At 36.4% G+C, this 24,363-nt stretch overlaps 2 protein-coding genes across 5 annotated transcripts in view; one reads left to right on the plus strand and one right to left on the minus strand.

Moving 5' to 3' along the window:
- LOC132105779 (ARL14 effector protein-like) overlaps nt 1-24,363 on the minus strand; it is a 144,359-nt gene that overhangs the window by 36,482 nt on the left and 83,514 nt on the right. The gene's annotated exons all lie outside the window — the stretch shown is intronic.
- Nucleotides 10,014-21,664, plus strand: LOC132105734 (zinc transporter ZIP13-like). 4 transcript variants are annotated; one of them, XM_059511103.1, is made up of 11 exons: nt 10,014-10,123; nt 11,916-12,075; nt 13,590-13,956; nt 14,934-15,041; nt 15,851-15,984; nt 18,305-18,433; nt 18,590-18,679; nt 19,405-19,455; nt 19,681-19,813; nt 20,186-20,285; nt 20,408-21,664. In XM_059511103.1, exons 2-11 carry the CDS (start codon nt 12,031-12,033, stop codon nt 20,481-20,483), a joined length of 1,233 nt encoding a protein of 410 aa, XP_059367086.1. In that variant the 5' UTR covers nt 10,014-10,123; nt 11,916-12,030; the 3' UTR covers nt 20,484-21,664. The 4 variants fall into 4 exon arrangements, with proteins under 4 accessions (XP_059367086.1, XP_059367076.1, XP_059367103.1 ...); XM_059511093.1 differs by lacking the exon at nt 10,014-10,123 and having other exon boundaries at nt 11,861-12,075; XM_059511120.1 differs by lacking the exon at nt 10,014-10,123 and having other exon boundaries at nt 11,867-12,075; nt 13,631-13,956.

Below are 24,363 nucleotides of genomic sequence, written 5' to 3' on the forward strand. Positions count from 1 at the left end.
CCGGCAAATCATATTATACAAATTACCCTAAGTGATTACCTTTGGGTTTATGTGCAACAGTATTTCTGTATTAATAATTTAATACAGTATGATCGTGTTCACATGTAGCCCCATATAATCAACAGTTACTGTTACTACAATAAAACTGTGGTACTGTAGCTTGTTATCAGAAAAGGAAGGAAAAAAAGAGGAAAAAAGCTTCATACTGTTTCAAGGTGATCCTATTATTGTTGTTTTATACACAATTATTAGAAAAAAATAAACTGATCAACTTTATTGAATAATTAAATAATTTGAGTGCAACACTTTAAAATAAGATTCTGTATTAAATTAAGAATGCAATGGCTGACATGAAATTTGCAGCATTTAATATATTGATAGATTAAATAGACATTTGCATAAATATTACTTAATTTATTATAAAATAACATGAATAAATAACATTAACCTAGATTAATAAAATCCTGTAAAAATTGTGGTCAGTGATACCTAGTTACTTATATTATAATCTAGAACCATATTGTAAAGTTTTACCAAGTGAGCACTGCATATTATTGCTGATGGGATGATGACATTTAACTTTAGCTTAATAGTTTTTTCTTTTTTTTTCTTTTTTTATTTTTACAGCTTTTCTCTCACTCACTTTCAAACATTAAAATTCATGGAATCAGCTCTGGATGCCAAAGAACCAATCAGGTTTGTGTGGCCCGCTTCTTTCTTTCTTAGAATTTCTGTTTTGGACATTTTTTATGTTCCTGCAAAGCAGCATTACTTATATAATATATACTTTTATATATATATATATATATAGAGGTATATACTGGAGAATGAGACAGATCAGTCCATGTTGAAATATTTGTGGAACAAACACTAATCACTAATACTTTCTTTACTCTTTAGCATGCACTAAGCCCTAAACATGCAGGAATCCTGCATTTAGCATATTGCTGTACTTCTAAAAAATGTTGCAGTGTTTTTAAACTGCTATTGTATTCTATTTGTTTGGTTTCGCCACGATTCAAGCTGTCCAAACCACAGAGCTTACTGAAGGCCTGCCGCGACACACAGCTGCCTGTACACCCGGCCTAAACTGATTACTTTCGCAGTTTTCTTTATATATTAATACACACTGCATGTGTCGCAGTCTATTTTCTCCAACGTTATTTCAAGAGGTGCACACAAATGTTTAAATGCATATATGAACATTTCTTTTCTTTTTTTAATGAAAGCAATGCAATCTTTTCCAATTTTATATTCACAGCACCACACATGTTTTCTTCTGAAGTGATTTGTACAAATTTCGATATGACCAGGCTTTGCTTTTTCCACAAATATGTCAACATGGACTGATCTGTCTCATTCTCCAATTTGCTGCTGGCTCTTCATTAGTGCTTGAGGTATATGACTGCTTAGTTCTAGTGGAACATTCCACCCACACTGTCTGTCCTCATCCACTCAATGTCAGCTCCTTTAGCTCTTGCTTCATTCTCCTTACCAGTCTTTAGCATGGCGCAACTGTGGGATAGCTGTGAATGTGCAATGAGACCAGGCTGGAATGTGTTTCTTAAACCTGTACATCCTTCCCAGCATAGTGTAACCGACTGTTTAAAAGATTGTTGCTCGTTTAAAAATGCCAGCAAAGGCTAACATGACCAGTGGAGTTTGTGTGTAATAGTATTTGGGTTTACCCATAAATGGAAATTCACCTTCACATTGTTCAAAACCTGCATGACTTTCTTTCTTCTGATGACCTTTTTTTTTTTTTTTTTTTTTTTTTTTTGCCAGTGTTGTTTTGTACCTCATTTATTTCATTTGTATAAGCAAAACCATTGAAAATGATTCAAAAGATCTTGTTTTGTGTTAAACAAATAAGAAAGCAAGCCATACAGTTTTGGAATAATGTGAAGGTGAGAAAATAATGAAAGATAATTCAGGTTTGTGGGAACTGTTCATATCTCATGGAATGCATTTACAGCCTATTATTTTGGCTGGAAACATGCTTATGTAAGGCCCTATTATATTCTTGATTGAAAAAAGCAGGTAGAAAGTGAGACAAATTTCACTTCTCAATTTCAGTGATCTGAATAAAGAGATTTTTTTTTATCTTTCTCAGCCATGGATGTAGACTATGACCTATAAAACAATAAAATTTATTTGTGTTTTTACCGCTAGACATCTTGTGTGCAGCTGTTACAGAAATATCCAGGCAAGTCCCTTCATTTTAAATACAACAGTTAACCTCAGATATCATAGAATGGAGAACTGCAGACAGTTTCAGAGACAGCAAAAGGAGCACAGAGTTATCAGAGGTCGATTATCAGTCCATTCTTATGAGTGATAATCTCACCATTTGTTCGAGTTTCTTGTTGGTCTGTTAAGGTCTTGCATGTCTTGACTTCCAGCAAACCTGTTGTTTTAAAACAACACCCTAACACAGAGCCACACAAATAAAGCAACCCACTCTGGGTATCAGAGAGAAAAGCAGAAGTAGGAGGCTTCTGTCAGATTCAGTTCCTGTAAAATGCAAGTGAATGGCTTGATGAAAATCTTTAGAGGCCTTAACAAAGTCAATGAGTGAAGCGGATGTCTACACAGAAAATATAACCACCTCACAAAGTTATGGTATTTGCATATGCAAAATGTACAATGTAGTCTTAAGAGGGGAATGAACTCTTGATCTCAGAAGTTTTAAATTCTATGGAAATCTTTCTGCACCATTCTAAATGTAGGCCTGCCAAAAAGTCACATGCTTGTCAGCAGTATTCAGAAAATGCTGAATACATTCTTAAGTTCATAAGCATATTAAACACACACACACACACACACACACACACACACACATATATATATATACTCTCACTGTCAAACAAGGAGGTAGACCAGTCTTGTTGTGGGGGTTCTTTGCTGTTGTAGGAAGTGGACATCATGAATTCTTCAAAGTATCAGGCTATTTTGGCAAATACTGGTATGATTGTCCTGCTGGAGAATCCACTGATCATCAAGCTTCTGTCAGGGGCCTGTTCGGTCTCTAGATTTAAATCTCATTAAAATATTTGTTGTTAAAATTTGTGTGTGTGTATTTGTGTAAGGCATGATAATAAAGAAAGACACAGTAGTGCAGGAAATACTGCGCAGTCATTTCTTGTGTGCAGCACACAAACTGCACCATATGGTGTGAATAACACATTATTCACACATCTGTCTGCCGTACATTTACACTTGTGTCATATTTTTTTACATTTCAGCAGCTAACCACATGAACATTTAGTAAGCTCAAAGAGGTTAAGTTTGACACTATACCAATTTTTTTAACCAGTGTTTTGGTTGATTGACTAACACTGCAAGTTAAAACTCAGACAGGCCATTGTGATTGTCCACAAAGCAAATCAATTACAATATTTTACTTAATATTAAGTCTTCTAGGGAAATACACAGGATAAAAGTGTTGTCCTAAGACTCGTCTGTAAAATGAGGTTCCTTGATAAGGTTTTCCCTAGCTGTGCATGTATTGAGACAGCTGTGCTACAGAATATGGTGTACTTATACTTATAGCACAATGAAACGAGACTTTAAAATGTGTAGATTGTAGTAAATCATTCTGTCCTGAAACACAAGCAATGATGTATTTTTATGATGTAATACATCCAAGCCTTATGTTTTGTTTTATAACTCACAATTGTGACTAGGTGACAAAATGCTGCAACATGAAATTTGTTCAATAGGACAGACCAGTTCAGCTTGATCTGTTCTTATGGCCACACCGTATATAAAAAAAAAAACAGGAAGCCATGTGGGAGATTGCAAAAGTGCATGTTGTCAAATAATGACCTGCCTTGGCTGAAGTTTCACCAGATTGATGTCCACACGCTCATGTTGACATCAAGAAACTGTATCAAAATCCGTTTTGAGATCGCCACCTTAACCATACAGTACACTTCACAACTTGTTAATTTTAGTTCAGTAATAATATGATGAGGTGTTATAATGTCCAACACCTTGTTTTTTTTTTACTGCCTACATAAATGATGAGAAACATTTAAGAAATTATATTAAAAATGCATGAGAGTGAAATGTTACTTTCAAATAAACATACTGAAACTTCAGTTTCGAATTAAGGTCATATGGTGTGTTGTTATTGATAAATCAAAATCTAAACAATGATAAGAATCAACAATATATGATATTAATATCATAAATAAAGATGATTTATTGGACAAAAAGTTAAAACCATGAAAAATATTAAAAGAAACAAAGCCTCAGAGTAACAGAAAGTAGGCAATACTGGTAAAGTGTATACAACTATAGCACTTCAGATAACAGCTTCTGACAAAATATTTTTCACTTAGTGTATTATTGTGCCCTGGTGGTAATAAGGGAAAACACTTCCTCTATTCTCCTCCGTTCAATGTAAAATGTAAAAGACATTATTAGTACAGTGTTGTGGGCAGTAGGTAAGGACTTTCATATGTCCAAATACTAAGAAAGGGTCATGACGTTTATTTTTGGCTATTTCATTATTTATTTAGGCATGATTGCATAGAAATTTCAAGGAAAGTCTATTAAATCACTGAATTCTTTGGGGAACTTGAAACTTCTCTAATTCATCATGCAGTCTAGCACTTTGAGGTTCATCTCCATATTTTTCTCAGCCATTTTCTTTTCTATTTAATTAAATGAGCTTTCAATTTCTAAGGGTATTTGTTTTTTTGGGCCCAGCCTCACTGAAATCAAAGAACTGAAAGTAGGCATATCAAAATGCTTGTGTCATACAGGGTCAAATTGATTTATGTGTTGTGGGTATGGATGCCTAGGAACACAAATTCTCAGATCTCTAAAAACATTCTCGTAAAGGGAGCACCTGTTGGGAATGTAAAAGATTTCTACCACCATGCATTGGACCTGCCACAGAGTAGCCTTTATTTCCTGTCTGCAAGTAAGAGGAGGTTTTGGTGGCCTCCTCGTCTTTCACAATGACACAAACCAGGCCTCGGACCAAGCCAGCAGGGGAACATCCAACCCTCTCACTTCTTATTCCCAATTCCTCATTTTCCTCTTAACTTTGACTGCAGAACAAACAATCCACCAGAAGATTACAGTTAAATAACTATTTATAGATGTATATAGACTCACATAGATATTCAACCATTATTGTACAGTTCTGCTCTATAGTGCATGAATTAAGACTGATACGAATTGAATCACAGGACTAAATAAATGTTCAAATGCTATCTATAAAAACCAAGCTATATGCTTTAAAGGGGAGAATCTGAATACCATTTAGTTCAACCTTTCAAGCAAGTATTATCTTAATGGTGACTATGCTCAATCAAAAAATAGTTCAACTAACAGTTCATCACAATAAATATGACTAAACGGGAACTTTTATTGTACATTTGGTATACACTATATGGACAAAAGTAATGGGGCACACCCCTTAATTACTGAATAGAGGGGATTCTATTAGACCCATTGCCACTAGGTGCATCCCAAATCGTGTACTTATGCACTTTTCTATAATGTTTTTGAGTATGAATAGTACGAGAAGTGCATTCACACTGAAAATTTCAAAATGAAAAAGTGCACTTTAAATACCCGGATGATGCACTTAAATAACCAGGAAAAACTAAGTGTGGAATGCTGGACACTTCATGCACTCAACTGTTGCAGCTGTTGCACCTAGCCATGCAGTCTAAAACTCATGCAATAAAATCTACTTGCAGCAGAGGGGTTCGAACACAGTGGATATACAAAATTCTCTGTGGTTTTGTTGTGAAATATTAGCCACATCAAACAGTAAGGTGTGTTTGAATTTCTGTCCATGTACTTGTTGTGGAGGGGCAGTTGACCTGAGAGTGGCTTCATGTTTTTATCTTAACAAAACAGATTTCCTGTAAGGTTCAATTCCTCCTCCCAGGGTCCAGCTCAAGTGGTCACACCTGCACTAACAGACACATAGACCAACACACTAGCTATTGGCCACAGAAGCATGAAAAAAAAAAATATTTAGAATACACTGTAGAAATTGAGATTACTGTACAAACCAGGATTAACATTGTTGTTAATTACCACATAAGCACCATATGACTATATGGCAGTGATACATGTAGAGTGAAAGGAGGGAAAGGTGCCTGGAAACTAGAAAAGCGGCTGACTTGGTTTTAATTAAGTGATGGTAGAAGTGTATGTTAAAAACTGCTTTGCACAAATACAAAACATTCTGATGAAAAGATAGCAGTGCTATAGTTTTAGCTTTGCTCCATCTTGAAAAAGGCAAGTCATGCCCTGCTAGCAACAGCAAATGTAAAATTTGTGGGAATACCTGATATTGCATGACAGTGAATAAAGTAAATGAGTCAGAGATGACAAGACTGTTTCTTCTTTAAAGAAAATTATATACTTTTAGTGGTCTTTCACAGTCCAGTCTGAACTTTTTGGGCAAGGCATCCATAACCTACAGACAACCAAATGATCTACAAGGCCTTCCTTTTTTGAGGAAAGCCACTTGGTAACCGAGATGAATCCCACACCACCTCTGTGACACATGGAGAACAATTTAGGATCATAGACTTTGTAAGACATCATGTCATCAAAACTGACCCCATTTACTGTCCTTTTTGGCTGATGTCACCCATCCCCCATTTCATACTTCTTTCTGAACACCATCATTAAAAGTTTTCCCTAGTGATTTTTTATTTCTTGTCAGAATGTTTTGTATTTTTGCAAAGCATAAGGGACAGCATATGCAATCAGTTCAGTAGATAAAATTCTTCCCATCACCACCCAAATACAAAAGTCACATTACAGGAGTAAAATGATATAAATGAAGTACTTGGGCCGGTACTCTTCACGCTTTATATGTTACGCTTGGGAGATCTCATCAGGGAACATGGTGTTAGCTTTCACTGTTATGCTGATGATACTCAGCTCTATATTTCTTCGCGGCCCGGTGAAACACACCAATTTGAAAAACTAATGGAATGCATAGTCGATATAAAAACCTGGATGACGAGTAATTTCTTACTGCTAAATTCTGAAAAAAAAACAGAGGTGTTAATTATAGGACCTAAAAACTCCGCTTGTAATAACCTAGAACACTGTCTAAGACTTGATGGTTGCTTTGTCAATTCTTCATCATCAGTTAGGAACCTAGGTGTGCTATTTGATCGCAATCTTTCCTTAGAAAGCCACGTTTCTAGCATTTGTAAAACTGCATTTTTCCATCTCAAAAATATATCTAAATTACGGCGTATGCTCTCAATGTCAAATGCAGAAATGTTAATCCATGCATTTATGACCTCAAGGTTAGATTATTGTAATGCTTTATTGGGTGGTTGTTCTGCACGATTAATAAACAAACTACAGCTAGTCCAAAATGCAGCAGCAAGAGTTCTTACTAGAACCAGGAAGTATGACCATATTAGCCCGGTCCTGTCAACACTGCACTGGCTCCCTATCAAACATCGTATAGATTTTAAAATATTGCTTATTACTTATAAAGCCCTAATTGGTTTAGCACCTCAGTAATTGAATGAGCTCCTTTTACATTATAATACTCTACGTCCGCTACGTTCTCAAAACTCAGGCAATTTGATAATACCTAGAATATCAAAATCAACTGTGGGCGGCAGATCCTTTTCCTATTTGGCGCCCAAACTCTGGAATAACCTACCTAACATTGTTCGGGAGGCAGACACACTCTTGCAGTTTAAATCTAGATTAAAGACCCATCTCTTTAACCTGGCTTACACATAACATACTAATATGCTTTCAATACCCAAATCCGTTAAAGGATTTTTAGGCTGCATTAATTAGGTAAAACGGAAACGGGAACACTTCCCATAACACCCTATGTACTTGCTACATCATTAGAAGAATGGCGCTATGCTAATATTTGTCTGTTTCTCTCTTATTCCAAGGTCACCGTAGCCACCAGATCCAGTCTGTATCTAGATCAGAGGGTCACTGCAGCCACCCGGTTGTTGGATCAGCACCTAGAAAGGACCTCTACTGCCCTGAAAGACAGCGGAGACCAGGACAACTAGAGCCCCAGATACAGATCCCCTGTAAAGACCTTGTCTCAGAGGACCACCAGGACAAGACCACAGGAAACAGATGATTCTTCTGCACAATTTGACTTTGCTGCAGCCTGGAATTGAACTGCTGGTTTCGTCTGGTCAGAGGAGAACTGGCCCCCCAACTGAGCCTGGTTTCTCCATTCACCGATGGAGTTTCGGTTCCTTGCTGTTGTCACCTCTGGCTTGCTTAGTTGGGGACACTTCATCTACAGCGATATCGTTGACTTGATTGCAATTAAATGCACAGACACTATCTAACTGAACAGCGATGACATCACTGAATTCAATGAACTGCCTTTAACTATCATTTTGCATTATTGACACACTGTTTTCCTAATGAATGTTGTTCAGTTGCTTTGACGCAATGTATTTTGTTTAAAGCGCTATATAAATAAAGGTGACTTGACTTGACTTGAATGTGATGTCATTTTGACATCCAACTAACCACACTGATCTGAGAGCACTGGAACCATTCGTTCAAACCATAACTCTACAACTCCAGTTACAATGTTCGATGTAGTTCACAGAAAACAAACATGTATGAAGCTACACTTTCAAGATTTATCAGTGTCATTGTGTATGAGATCTTCGTATGATAAAGGAGAACTCAAATTCACTCAGGCAAAAGCTATACTGAAAAAGACGAGCCCAAATACTTACTTGTCTAATGAGGAAAGCCATTATGCTTGATGTCTTGCTGCATTGTTTGAGCTGACCTTATAAACTGATGCTAACATGGTATCAGGATGTAAGTGGTCAGTATACATTTACATTTAGATTTATGCATTTAGCAGATGCTTTTATCCCAAGCGACTTACGTAGTATAGTGTCATCATATGGATCATTTTACTCAATTCCTTTGATTAGTCTCTCGAAGGATTAAATATTTAACACAATGTATCATAAATATCAAAAATAGGTGGTTAACACAAAACCTTTGAACTATGTTTATTTACTGACATTAAGTCATATGTCTTATCATATGATACAATATTATGATGGTGTCTCATGCTAGATATCTGGGTTTCCCATCCACATGTTCATCATGTGATACATCCTCACATAAGATTTGCTGACTTTGGGGAATTTGGGGGTGAACATATACAGTCTGCCTGTCTGCACGAATAATGAACAGGATTACTACAACCGAAGCTTAGATATGTTTGCCTGTGGATGACTAAGATTCTCATGCAGTTTCTGCAGTGTAATGACAACATAAAACCACACAATTACATTGAGGTGATTGCAAATGTTAATATGAATGGACAGAGAAACATATACACACAGGCACAGACAAGTGTCCCCATCATTTTAGTTCTGTTGGCCCCAATGCTCCAAAACTGTTCCTCTTTCTAAATGTATTGCTCAAGTCAAGCCAGGATGACTCAGACACCGCATATCAACTGGAGCATGGCGTCTTAACCCCCTCTTTGCCATAACAAAATCATAATATTATGACACTCATGGAAAAAAGGACTTATATAGCAATGTTTCAATGAAGGATATACTCTGAATGATTAACTGCAGTGAGTTTTGGCATGAGTCAGTGTAGATATTTCCTATCTCTATGTTTACTGTTTCACTGAGTCAAAGAGATGGCGATATTGTTGATGTTTTTTGAATGTTATGTGATTTAGCAATGACTGATTATTTGACAACTTCAGTGGATGTTAAATTTGCTTGTCTGAAATTGAAGTATCAGATTTTTACTACAACTGAACTTTCATCATCTAAAGCCCCCTTCCTCAAATCTTGCCCTGGAGGTCCAATGCACTGCAGAGTTTAGCTCCAACCCTGATCAAAGTCACCTGCCTGTGATTTTCTAATGATCGTAAAAACATTGATTAGCATCATTAGCATGCTCAGGTGTGTTTGATTAGAGTTAGATCTAAAGTGGATCTCAAGGTCCAGATTTGAGGAACCCATATCTAAAGCAATGGTTCTCAAACCTGTCCTGGAGTACCCCCTGCCCTGCACATTTTTATCTCCCTCATCTATCACACCTGATTCAACTCATCAGCTCATTAGTGAAGACTGCAAGGCCTGAAGTGGGTGTGTCAGATATAGGGAGACATACAAAATGTGCATTGCCGGGGGTACTATATGGAGAGGTTTGAGAACCACAGATTTAATGTACTACAGGTGTAGTTAAGATTACATGTTTTTAGAAAACGCATGGGGATATGGTCTTGTAATTGTTCTGCATTCCAGACTTTACACATCAATCAACTTCGCCATCTTGTGGTCAGGAGCGGCATAAATGCCCAAAATGAAAGTTCTGTCATTTATTCAGGCTCTTCTTCCTGTTCATTACAGATGTTAAAAATTATAAACACCATATAACTTGGGGTTAAATTTTGCTTCCCTATTACAAATTACCGTAACTACTTAGTAGTCCACAGTAAGACAGACATCTGGAAAGACAATACCCAGATGACCTAGAAAAGTTTAAGACACTTTGGAAAGGCCTTGTCTTAAGGTTTACAATAAAATAAAAAGTATTGAACTGTGGAGGTTATTATTGAGTTTCAATAATCTAGCCCTTTGAACAGAGACATGATTAAACTGAATACTTGAAAGACTGAAAAAAAGGTGTTAAGTTTTGTTGATAATAAATGCATGGCGGTTGCTTGGATATCCCATGTGACTGCAAGGGGTTGATAGATAGATAGATAGATAGATAGATAGATAGATAGATAGATAGATAGATAGATAGATAGATAGATAGATAGATAGATAGATAGATAGATAGATAGATAGATAGATAGATAGATAGATAGATAGATAGATAGATAGATAGATAGATAGATAGATAGATAGATAGATAGATAGATAGATAGATAGATAGATAGATAGATAGATAGATAGATAGATAGATAGATAGATAGATAGATAGATAGATAGATAGATAGATAGATAGATAGATAGATAGATAGATAGATAGATAGATAGATAGATAGATAGATAGATAGATAGATAGATAGATAGATAGATAGATAGATAGATAGATAGATAGATAGATAGATAGATAGATAGATAGATAGATAGATAGATAGATAGATAGATAGATAGATAGATAGATAGATAGATAGATAGATAGATAGATAGATAGATAGATAGATAGATAGATAGATAGATAGATAGATAGATAGATAGATAGATAGATAGATAGATAGATAGATAGATAGATAGATAGATAGATAGATAGATAGATAGATAGATAGATAGATAGATAGATAGATAGATAGATAGATAGATAGATAGATAGATAGATAGATAGATAGATAGATAGATAGATAGATAGATAGATAGATAGATAGATAGATAGATAGATAGATAGATAGATAGATAGATAGATAGATAGATAGATAGATAGATAGATAGATAGATAGATAGATAGATAGATAGATAGATAGATAGATAGATAGATAGATAGATAGATAGATAGATAGATAGATAGATAGATAGATAGATAGATAGATAGATAGATAGATAGATAGATAGATAGATAGATAGATAGATAGATAGATAGATAGATAGATAGATAGATAGATAGATAGATAGATAGATAGATAGATAGATAGATAGATAGATAGATAGATAGATAGATAGATAGATAGATAGATAGATAGATAGATAGATAGATAGATAGATAGATAGATAGATAGATAGATAGATAGATAGATAGATAGATAGTAAAAACGAACGTACTTTTTTCATAATTATCCTTTGTCATTTTTTTCAACAACCCTCTTCTTCCAGCACATTCTCCACTTATTTGGTGTTGAAGTCTCCTCCTCTGACTCCTAGCGCGCGCTCGGTTCGTCCCTCTCTGCACAGTCTGGAAATGCACTTCCGGTCGGTGAGACGTGGCTGACCGTGGAAAATCTTTCTTGAGGGAAATCGTGAGACTGTTTGCTGTAGCCTACTTCTGCTCGTAGACAGCAGTGCCTGGATGGCAGGGTCAAGCCGGAGTAAAAACTGTAGGAATTTCAGCCGGGTAAGACAAAACGTTTGTTTATGTGATTTGATTGTGATTAGTTTTTTTTTCCAAGGAACGCAACTTTGTATCGAGGTAGTTTGCGTGCACCGTTGCTTTTATTAGAAACATTGCAGCTAAATTGTGTTTTGCGAATTACCGCTACTCAACGTCCTTCAGTAACACATACAACTGCTGTTTTTGCCTTTGGGCCTGCTTGCTGTTTTAATTAGTTAGTTTAGCAGCCAAACGCTGAAAGGTGGCACACTTTGGAGTGTTTTAAAGCCCAGCGGGCTGAAATTCATCAGGAATCTCGCCGCTCCTCCTTCATCTCATACACGTTCACACAGACCGTCCAAACATGCTGCTCCTGTGTGAATGTTACATTTGCTCTTTTTTTGATTTTGTCCACTCGTACCGAGCATTATTAGTGACAATCACAACTTTTAAAACAAAATAATTTTTTACATGTATATTCTTTACATATTTGTGCAATAAAGACCATTTAAACTCATATGCCATGTTTCAATATCTTAAAAAAGAAGTTGCTGAACTCATTTATTCTCATTATTATGGATGATTTATAAACTATATGAAGAGATTATGTGCGGCCTGACTCTAATGCTTTATATGATATCATGTTTTTATCTCCATATACATTATTTTCCTGTGTTGACAGTAACTATCTAGGTGTGGTGTTTTGTTTAGATTGTGACTCACATTGCCTTGGTTTTTTTGAACGTCTGTCTTTTTGGGGGGGAGTGGAGTGGAAGCGCTTAGTCAGTCACTACATCTAAACCTTTCAATTTGTAGGCCAAGCCAGAGGGCTAATTCATCATGGAGTTTCAAATGTGTTTTTAAAATCTATATATATTTTGATTTATAAATAAGTCTTTGGGTACCATTACTTGAAGTCAGTTGTGTATTTTTTAACAATTTTAATTTTGAAGGTGTTATTAACAAGTTGCTATATAAGAACTACAACAGGTATTAAATTTGGAAAGCAAATTAACTCGTATCCTTGTGGTAGTTGCTGTGATAACAAATATTTCAAATAATGGTTGAAAAAAAAAATAGTAAGTGCGATCTGAATTTCTGTGCATCCAATAATACAGTTTCACAGATGTAACTGTAAAGAAAAAAAAAACAAATACACTACTGGTTAAAAGTTTGGGCAATGTAATGTTTTTCTCTCTCTCTCTCTCTCTCTCTCTCTCTCTCTCTCTAATATGCTGATTTGGGGCTCAGATCATATTTAATATTATTGTCAATATTGAAAACAGTGCTGCTTAATATTTCTGTGGGAATTGTAATTAATTTTTCGTAGACTATTTATGACTTTTGATTGGTAGTCTATAAATAATAGAATATAAATTCTGATTTGCTGAAACACTAGTTAAATTGCTTCTTAAAAAGGCTCAACAATTTGGTGCCGCTAACATGATGCTAACTTTTTATTTTCATCCGAGTCTAAGAAACCCTGGAGATTATTGAAACTCAACAAATCTTTCCACTTCATGAAATTTTGTTTGAAGGCTCCTCTCTGCCTTACAGTACCCTACATGTTTCTTCCAAGTGTTTTGCGGAGGTCTGGGCTGATGAGCGCAGCACCCAAGAAACCTGTCTGGGCATTTACAATGCTGCTGCTTGGCGCCGCTTTACTGGCGTCATCCTTCGGTGGTAAGATGATGGCTCAGACTGCTGTGGCCCAAGCAAAGACGGCACCTGCAGGACCAGGACCATGGTGCATTAAGGACCTTCTAGACCTGGATGAGCTGTTCTCCATAGATAACCTAGATGTTTGGTTCTACTCCCTTGTGGGATCGATTGCCATCGGACTCAGTGGCATCTTCCCACTCTTAGTGATACCCATTGAAGCTGGAACAACTTTGAAAACTGAGGGTAAGTCAAACTTATGCTTACATTCATTTGTGAACTAGGTCTGTGTGTATAAAAAGTAGATTATAATAACTAATCTAGGATCAGGTTACATGCTAACTAGATCAGGTAGAGGTATAGCTACCTGATTGTGTTACAGTCGGAGCTGGTCCAGGGATCGGTGTTTTGTGTCTTATCTTTGTTCATTCTATTAGATGTGGAGTCTTTTCTGGCCCTGTGCAGAGTATCTATAGTTTCCAAGCAGAAAGGAAAAAATGAGATGGACACACATCAGGCCTAGTGTGACAAATAGACAAGTGTTTGTTATTAATACAACCGGTTTGTAAATTATTTTAGGTCTTCACATGGTTGTTTGGTTACTTTAAAGCAGAGCTCCTTTCACTGTAAACTCATGTTCTCTGTGGGATTTTTTCCCTCTGCTGTTTATGCCTGGTTCCACATTTAGTTTTTTTGTACCATGTTAAAGTAATTTCCTATCCACAGTTATAATATTATACGTTTATAATATTAAATTATAATATTAAAACATTTTTATAAGGTGTCAGGTCCAATCTGAAATCCAAGCTTGATTGGTTTGAGAATCTTCCCCAAACTGATATAAAGTATCTTAAAGAGACGATATCCAAACACTTGGAAAAATGTGTTGCGTAAGCATGCTTGACCAAAAGAATTTGTTGAGCAATCACTTTTTCAGCTACACCTGTCAAAGCTTGTCTAAATATTTCATGGTGTAGTGGACTTTCAAGAGAAGAACCAACAGAACCATAATAGGATGCAAAAAAAGTTTGAAGTAACAATATATGGTTGACAGGTCGCACTCTAAAGGCCTTTGCAGAGGGCAGTGTTGCTCGGTGAAGCTTTTGTCTGCGATGATGATATCAGTCATGCAGAAATAGATCAGACTCAGGCAATGGATCTCAATCAGGAGTAAAACGGCTGAAGAGAAGATCTGTCCGCTGATGCTCTTGCACTGTTTGCAGCTGGGTGTCAGAAGCTGAAGAAGCTGCTGAGTTTTGCCATTGGTGGTCTCCTAGGCGATGTGTTTCTCCACCTCCTTCCTGAAGCGTGGGCTTACACTTCCAGTCCTGGTGAGGATTCTCACATTATATATAACACTTCCTGGTGTTCATGCATTAATCGTCATCGGAATGTGTGCTTCTGTTTCTGTCTCTTTGCGTTCTATTTTTTTTAATAACCCTCTCTGTGACTCCCAGTAGTCATAAGCATGTGTGGTTTTGTTATTCATCTATACTTTGATGTGGTTGTCAAGATTTTCTTTCTTCTAATGTAAGGGAATCCCTTACATTGTTTTGCAGGAAACTATGGCTTTTTTGTAACATTTTAACATCAAGAGTGTTTACTAATTGACCTTTTGTTAAACCCTCTCCTCTTGGTAACTCTACCTCAGTTTCTCATATTTACTGCGGTACTAAAATCAATAAGGAAAACTGCACTTAGTAACATTTACTTTCAAGCAAATGTTAGTCCCTTAATGATCTTAGGTATTCATTTTTGGGATTCAAGGCTCACATGGTGTTATTATTTTTTTTTTATGTTATTTGGTATTATAAGACAAAGTATACAAGCATATTATTTATTCATATTTAAAATTATTAACTTTCATGTTTTTAGTTTAATTTTACTAATTGTTGCATTTTATCATGTTATTGGTTTTTTTATATTTCTATTTCTATTTATTTTTCAGTTTAATTTAGCAATTTTAGCTTGTATTTCAGTTGGCTTCAAAGGCAACATTTCCTTTATACATTTTAATTAAGCTTTTTCATTTAATTAAATGCTATTAAATAGTTTTAGTTAACAACAGTAGCACTGGACAGAGCTTAGCGAATATTTTAATTTATTTATTTTATTTATTGTGTTTGCATATGCTGGATAGATGGGTCCCACAGCCACTATCAAACGCAGGGTCTGTGGGTGATAGGGGGTCTGCTGTCCTTTCTGATTTTGGAAAAGGTGTTCCCTGATTTTGACAGTGACCCAGAGAGCAAAGCTGCCTGCCAAAGAACTAAAGTAAGTTACATCAGCTTTTAGTTCATATTCCAGCATTTTAAATCCGTTCAATTGATTTGTTCACACTGGAACAATGCGATTCTGAACCTCATGGGGGAGCCAAAGGACAATGGTGAGTTGTGCACTCTACAGACATTCATTATTCATCCACATTAACTATCTGGTAGAATACAGTAACAGACTAATTGTTCATCTTTCTTTTCTTTTTTTCTATTTAACTGCAAAAAAGTTACAAGTGTTATTAAATATTCTTTACTGGCACATATTCCTTTCGAGTACTGGTTGATGGAATAATAGTTTGTGGTTTCACTGGACTTTTAACCAAGCGTTCTTATTTTGTAAACAGTTACCCAAGTGTTGTAAATATTTGTGAAACAAAGTTGTTTTGTCATTGGTGTTGAGTCTCTGGAAGAAGTTCAGCAGGCTTTAATGTTTTAAACCCCTGTCTGGCTTATTGCAGTTCTTAATGACCCCTGCCACAACGTACAGTACAAGCTAATCCGTTATTACAAATTACATGGTGATAAAATTACATGGTTTGTGCATAATGCGGAGCTAACAACCGTTTAACATAAGCGGTTACCAAAAGTGTACATTGGATTAATTTTTTCTTTGGTCTTTTATGACTAGTCCCACAATGTTCTGTAATGATATAGAAAGCTCTGGAATATTACAGAATGTTACAGAAATGTCTAGAATGTTTCCATCCTTGCAAAAGCAAAATATATTTTAAAAAAAACATGCAAAATTGGTACAAAAACTTCTCTGTACTAAACCAGTGTTTCATAGAAAAACGTGTTTTTTTTTCATCCTGACTTAAATATTTAACAAAATATTGACACTATATGAAACTAAATGATCCCGTAATAATTAGCACCATAGAATTACAGAAGAACCACAAAAGATATTAGTGTGTTCTTGTTTAAACTTGTTGATTTAAAGATTAAGGCACAGAGAGAGGGAATAGTCCTGATTGAATAATTGATGCTATAGAAATGTTGTGGAGCCACGAATCATGAATGACTGTTTGTGTCGAACGGATATTTAAAACATTACGACTCATGTCCCAAACAAATACCCACAGGACTGTTCCCGGCGTTCAAGAAGAACCCCAAACCCCTTTTATTCTGGTCTATTTCAGTGTATTGCATCACCGAATTGCATCAGTCATTTAAACACACGCACACCTTTCACTTTTCGGGCTCCACCCTGATGGATATAACTGCTTAAGGCCTTGAAATATTTGCTCTTTGATGCTTCCTAAAACAAACAATTTGCAAGTTTGTTCTGCCTGCCTTTCTAGTATAGACATGACATCAGCTCTGTCACATTTTTTATAGAGTCTTGACTGCCTTGGACACTCTAATCATAAAACAGAGGGGCTTGCAGTGCCTGTGACATAGACGTCCAGTTTCCCCTCTCCTCTTCCTTCCCTTCTAATTATAACTTTTAATTTGACTTGGTCTATCACTTGAATCTTTTTGTGAATGCTGAGTCTTCTTCCTTGCTTACGGGAGACCTGGAAGTTTGATTGATGGCCTCTGCTCTGTTTGGGTAGTTATAAATAGCATCTAGCAGGAAGCAGCTGCCCCCAACATTCCATCAGCAGACAGACGGGCCACAGAAGTCAGCCACGGTGCACAGAAACCACAGCTGAGAGGCCTTACAGACTGTGGGCTGGAACAGGGAGGAAGCGTCTAGTTCTGTTACTACAATCGAAAATGCCAGCTGCTGTAAAGAACGGTTCTCTTCTCATAGTCAGCTTTTGTCAGACATTTCTGTCTCGACAAACTATGGAAAGAAATTTGTGAATTTAGATGCAGAAATGTTTTTAATGACACACAAGCTTACATTTTTGGACTTTGAGTGTGAGCTGTAGTCTGCTGAAGAGTTTAAAAGTTCAGGGTCTGTAAGATTTTTGAAATTTGAAGTCTGTTATGCTCACCAAGGTTGCATTTATTTGCTCAAAAAATACAGTAAAAACAGTAATATTGAGAAAATGTTAATGTTAAAAGTAACCGAATATGTATTGATATACTGTATGAATAAGTCTTCGTTTTCATGATCCTTCAGAACACTCTGATCTGATTTTGTGCTCAAGATACTTTAAAAACAGTTGTGTTGCTTAATATTTTGTGTGGAAAGTGTGATGCACTTTTTCAGTATTATTTGAATTGAAAATAGAAAAAGCTGGTTAATTTTTCTTGGTATCTGGTTTCATCTGAAGATTTAATTATGAGTAAATTGTTTATTTGCCCTGGAATGCTATGAAATGAGACCCAGATTTGCTAGACTTATTGTGGTGTTCTTTCCATACTAGTCGTCTTCAAAAGATCGGAGCAGCGAGGTCTCTGTGTCCCCAAAAACAAATGGCATCTGCTCGAACAACAACGCCGACTCCAAGCCAAATCCTGACATCAGCCTTTACACAAAGCCAAAGAAAATAAAGGTTAGATGCACACCAAAATCATGCCTTAATAAGATTATTAAAGATAAGTACATTTTAATCTAGCTGTTTCCTTGGAACAGCATTTGTAAATTGTCCCTTACCTATTATCTTTTCTCTTAGATTTATTGTTTTTGCATTTTTCCCTTATTTTTTCAGACAAGTGGTTATCTAAACCTTCTTGCTAACTGCATTGATAACTTCACTCATGGGCTGGCAGTGGCAGGAAGCTTCTTAGTGAGCCGAAAGGTAAGAGCAAATAGAGACCAAATCCATATGAACAGGATTCAGGGTTTGAACTCTGTAAAGTTATGCTAAAGTAAGACTGATTGCTGCTAAAACAGACTACTATAGAGTGCACTATTAATGTAACTTAATGTGAACAAAATTCGATGTAGAGCAATGACTTCATGTGCTTTATAAATAGATTCAGAGTTCTTCTATAAATATAATATGATTTGACCACTTTTAAATCTTAAACTTATAGTTTCTCCCATAGTTCTTTTGGTCCGTGTAGATCATTGCAAACAGTGAGATAGAGATGTTTGTGATGTGTGGGAATATTTATAGTGCAGCAGTATTTATATGGCTTTTTAGAGTTGAAGTCCAGGTGGAGAAGCATAAGGCTCCCAGCATGCGTGGGGAGGGAGTTTCAGAGGAAATGGACTTGGTGCAACAGAAACCACTATACTTGCACAGAAAAACACACTTTTACACATTTGCTCACTTGACTGGACATACAAATTTGGCTGCAGAAATGCAAGGGAGAGTATTGATAGAGAACTGTGCCATTTTACCTTTTTTCCCTACCTCCCCCATAGCTTCTGTTGACATTCAGTTAAACATATGTGCCAAATAAACATTGTGTGGATTATAAAACATGGTTTTACTGCCCTACCATGGTTAGATTAGAAAACAAGAGTACACTGCACATGCAATATGTTTACAATGCCTTATTTTACCTGTTCTTACAGGTTGGTTTCTTAACAACATTCGCTATTCTGCTTCATGAGATCCCTCATGAGGTACATATATGAATTTCTTTCTATCTTTCTCCGTTTCTTGAGTTTCCGCCAGGTAATTGTTACTCAGAAACTATGCATTTCAATTTTAGCTGATTGCTAGCAATTTATTACTATTGACTTGGAATGAGGAGTTGTTCAAGAGTTATTTTATGTGAAATGTCTCATATAGGGCTCAGTACTTACCGATATCTTTTGCTGTGCACACATTTCTGTCTTTATGAAAAGGTGGGAGATTTTGCCATTTTGCTGCGAGCGGGATTTGACCGTTGGAAAGCTGCCCGCATGCAGCTCTCTACAGCGTTAGGAGGAGTCCTGGGGGCATGTTTTGCTCTTTGCTCCCAATCACAGAATGGGGCAGGTGAGACGCCACAGTCATCAGACATCTCAGATTATATACTACAGTTCAAAAGTTTGGGGTTAGTAAGATTCTTTTAAGGAGTTAATACTTTTATTCCATAATGCATTAATCATAACTGTTGTGTATCTTTGAGTTTTTTTCTGATGCGCTGTTATTCTTCCTTATTTATGACTTAATGTAGGAATCCCATGCCTAACATGACTTTTAGCTGCTACTGATGCTTTATAAATAAATGAGTATTTTTTTAATTTTATTTGGGTTTTCCACAAAAACATAATCTATTGCTGGACTGTATATGAGGATCAGTGTGCTCATTTAAGCACCTTATCAAATGTATTCTTCAGTGTTGGTTTTGCTCGCATGTATTTCCAGAGAATGCCACTGCCTGGATCCTGCCCTTTACCTCAGGTGGCTTTCTCTACATAGCTTTGGTCAATGTGGTACCTGATCTGCTACAGGAGACCAACCCTAGGTAAAGTGTCCACTTCCCTGAGAATGGGGTCTTTTCAGTCTGTTTGTCTCCTACAGTGTTGCATGTAAAATCCTGCCAGATGTCACAGTTTAAATAAATGACCCTATCCCTTGTTCCCACAGGAACTCCTTTGTACAAATTCTGCTGTTGTTTTGTGGGATAGCAGTCATGGCTCTTCTCTCAGTCATCATGGAATAGCCACAGGCAAGCACTTCTTTTATCAAGGGACATTTAGAGTGCTAACTAGCATGCTGAGGGACTTTTTATGCTTTAATTTAGAGATTTTTGTCACCTCAAAGACCATGTGAGGAAATACTAATGAAAGAAACAGCCTTGACAATCAGGTGTTTGAATCTGTGTCCATGTGATTTTATTCTTATCCTACACCCCTGTGTCTGGATTAGATTGAAACTAAACTCACGAAATGCCTTATAGGCACCAGCTGAAACTGACGGGGAATACAGGTTCGTGCAAATGGTGCTCAGAAATAACAGTGGTTGTTTTGGCTGAAATATGCCAAAACATTTGCTACTATTATGCATTCTTGTTCATGTTTCTGCTGGGTGTCATTAAACAATTCACTATTTGTCAAACACATTTCCAATGTCAGCTGGTTACATCAATGTGATTTGCTTTAATTGTAGCATACTGTACATGCAGGTTTCACAAGTCAACACTTTATTCTCTTTTAAGAGATTATGCATACGCTTGCATAATCAGATTTTTGATGTTCATCATAATTGAGTTCCCTTAAAATTAATACTGCTTCATTTTCTAAGCTCATTTCGCACTTCATTTACTCAAGTTAAGACATATCCTCACTTTGAATGACTACATATCCCTAATTGCACATTCATTAATGAACACACCTTTTTTCAAACACTTTTGAAATGCTTAACAGGTGTTATTTTCTCATGTTTCAACTGTGCTGATTTTGTTTTACCTTACAGTATTTAGTCTTATTGATTGTGTCCTGAAAGCCACTACTCTGCTGCATTTTAGCTTTAATTTTGATGGACTGATCTTCTGTCCTGGCATTGCAATACACCGGTTTCAGTGATTTAGTCTTGAGGATTCATAAGCAGACAGTTATTTTACTTAACTGACTTGATGCCATTTCATACCTTTGATTCACATTTTTAAAAAGACAAAATATTTGACACATGGATTGTCTGTTTGGGAGTTTTTTTTATATGGAATGTTACTGAAAAGAATGTTCTGAATGCATCACCTGGAAGGTCAGAACAGTCTTTGCCAGATTGTAAATATTTGAAAAGAGAATATATATTTATTCTGTTAAGACCATATGTTGTTGAAAGAAACTTAAGTCTTCCCATTGTTATAGTTGAAATAAAGAGATGTTACTGTTTGATTTAAAACTCTTGTTGCGTCTTGTTTTTAAGTGTGCAGATTTTACTTGGAGTGCAACTGCTCCCAGTACTGTAGAAATTCCTTGAAGAAATGTATTAATCAGTTCAGCCAACAGTTTCTCATCTGAATCATATGTTAACCTCCTAACAAAGTGTCTGTTCTCTTTACTGCTTAAAAGCTGTTTGGCTAGTGTAAAGTGAGAGTTCATCCATAAAAAATGCTGTCATTTACTCACCCTCAACTTGTTCCTAAATATATACATTTCTTTGGTTTTATACTATATTTTAAAGTGTCTTTGTTGCAGTGTAATTATACATATAAGTACGGAGTAAAAACAATTATATGTACTTATTATATGGTTGGGGTTAAGTTTTGGCTTAGGGTTACTTGCGTGTAATTATGCATAATTAATTGTTATTATAAGTACGTGTAACAAAGACAAATTAAAATAAAGTGTTACTGTTTCTCTCTTCTGTCAAACACAAAAGATGATATATTGACGAATGTTGGTAACCAACACCATGAGAGTGAATTATAACACTTTTTTTTTTTCTTTTTGAAGCATCCCTTCAATCATTAAATTGCTAACGTATATAAGTGATATTTTACTTTTATTTCCCCTTGTTTTTTTTTTTGTTTGTTTGTTTTTATTTTTTATTTTTTTTTGCTGCAGAACCATTCGCTTAAATAGATTGCTTGTGACAATGAAGCAATGCAAAACCTCTCTTTTCTATTGAATTAGAGTTAATGGACTCAGAATGACAGAATTAACAGTTCTGGTTTTCATGTCAGAATGACACTGCATATACAGTCATGGCCAAAAGTTTTGAGAATTACATAAATATTAGTTTTCAAAATGTTTGCTGCTAAACTGCTTTTAGATCTTTGTTTCAGTTGTTTCTGTGATGTACTGAAATATAATTACAAGCACTTCATATGTTTCAAAGGCTTTTATCGACAATTACATGACATTTATGCAAAGAGTCAGTATTTGCAGTGTTGGCCCTTCTTTTTCAGGACCTCTGCAATTCGACTGGGCATGCTCTCAATCAACTTCTGGGCCAAATCCTGACTGATAGCAACCCATTCTTTGATAATCACTTCTTGGAGTTTGTCAGAATTAGTGGGTTTTTGTTTGTCCACCCGCCTCTTGAGGATTGACCACAAGTTCTCAATGGGATTAAGATCTGGGGAGTTTTCAGGCCATGGACCCAAAATTTCAACATTCTGGTCCCCGAGCCACTTAGTTATCACTTTTGCCTTATGGCACGGTGCTCCATCGTGCTGGAAAATGCATTGTTCTTCACCAAACTGTTGTTGGATTGTTGGAAGAAGTTGCTGTTGGAGGGTGTTTTGGTACCATTCTTTATTCATGGCTGTGTTTTTGGGCAGAATTGTGAGTGAGCCCACTCCTTTGGATGAGAAGCAACCCCACACATGAATGGTGTCAGGATGCTTTACTGTTGGCATGACACAGGACTGATGGTAGCACTCACCTTTTCTTCTCCGGACAAGCCTTTTTCCAGATGCCCCAAACAATCGGAAAGGGGCTTCATCAGAGAATATGACTTTGCCCCAGTCCTCAGCAGTCCATTCACTATACTTTCTGCAGAAGATCAATCTGTCCCTGATGTTTTTTTTGGAAAGAAGTGGCTTCTTTGCTGCCCTTCTTGACACCAGGCCATCTTCCAAAAGTCTTGGCCTCACTGTGCGTGCAGATGCGCTCACACCTGCCTGCTGCCATTCCTGAGCAAGCTCTGCACTGGTGGCACTCCAATCCCGCAGCTGAATCCTCTTTAGGAGACGATCCTGGCGCTTGCTGGACTTTCTTGGACGCCCTGAAGCCTTCTTTACAAGAATTGAACCTCTTTTCTTGAAGTTCTTGATGATCCTATAAATTGTTGATTTAGGTGCAATCTTAGTAGCCACAATATCCTTGCCTGTGAAGCCATTTTTATGCAATGCAATAATGGCTGCATGCGTTTCTTTGCATGGTCACCATGGTTAAAAAAGGAAGAACAATGATTTCAAGCATCACCCTCCTTTTAACATGTCAAGTCTGCCATTCTAACCCAATCAGCCTGACATAATGATCTCCAGCCTTGTGCTCATCAACATTCTCACCTGAGTTAACAAGACGATTACTGAAATGATCTCAGCAGGTCCTTTAATGACAGCAATGAAATGCAGTGGAAAGGTTTTTTGGGATTAAGTTAATTTTCATGGCAAAGAAGGACTATGCAATTCATCTGATCACTCTTCATAACATTCTGGAGTATATGTAAATTGCTATTATAAAAACTTAAGCAGCAACTTTTTCAATTTCCAATATTTATGTAATTCTCAAAACTTTTGGCCACGACTGTACAGTAGCTTTCTTAAGTAGGAAAATGCATTTAATAATCAGGATGCAATGTTTCCATCATAAGCTGCACATGACCTACTAAATGACCACCTATTCCTTTGCTTTTACATGTCCATGCGGAGGAACTATTATGCTAAATGACTCTCATGAGATTGCTGCCTCTACCATTATGGACTCCCCATCATGTTTAACCGTTAGCAACCTAGACTGTGCTTTTGTGATGTGTCCACGAGCTTTGGCTTTCCATGCTGATGCAGTTTGCTTGGTTGACAACTGTGTGGGGTTTATTTGGACATCTTAGGTCTCAGTCTGCAAGGTTTTTGCATTTTTTAATACGATATG

Source organism: Carassius carassius, chromosome 2 (assembly GCF_963082965.1).
Source record: "Carassius carassius chromosome 2, fCarCar2.1, whole genome shotgun sequence".
In the NCBI taxonomy this organism is placed as follows: Eukaryota; Metazoa; Chordata; class Actinopteri; order Cypriniformes; family Cyprinidae; genus Carassius; species Carassius carassius.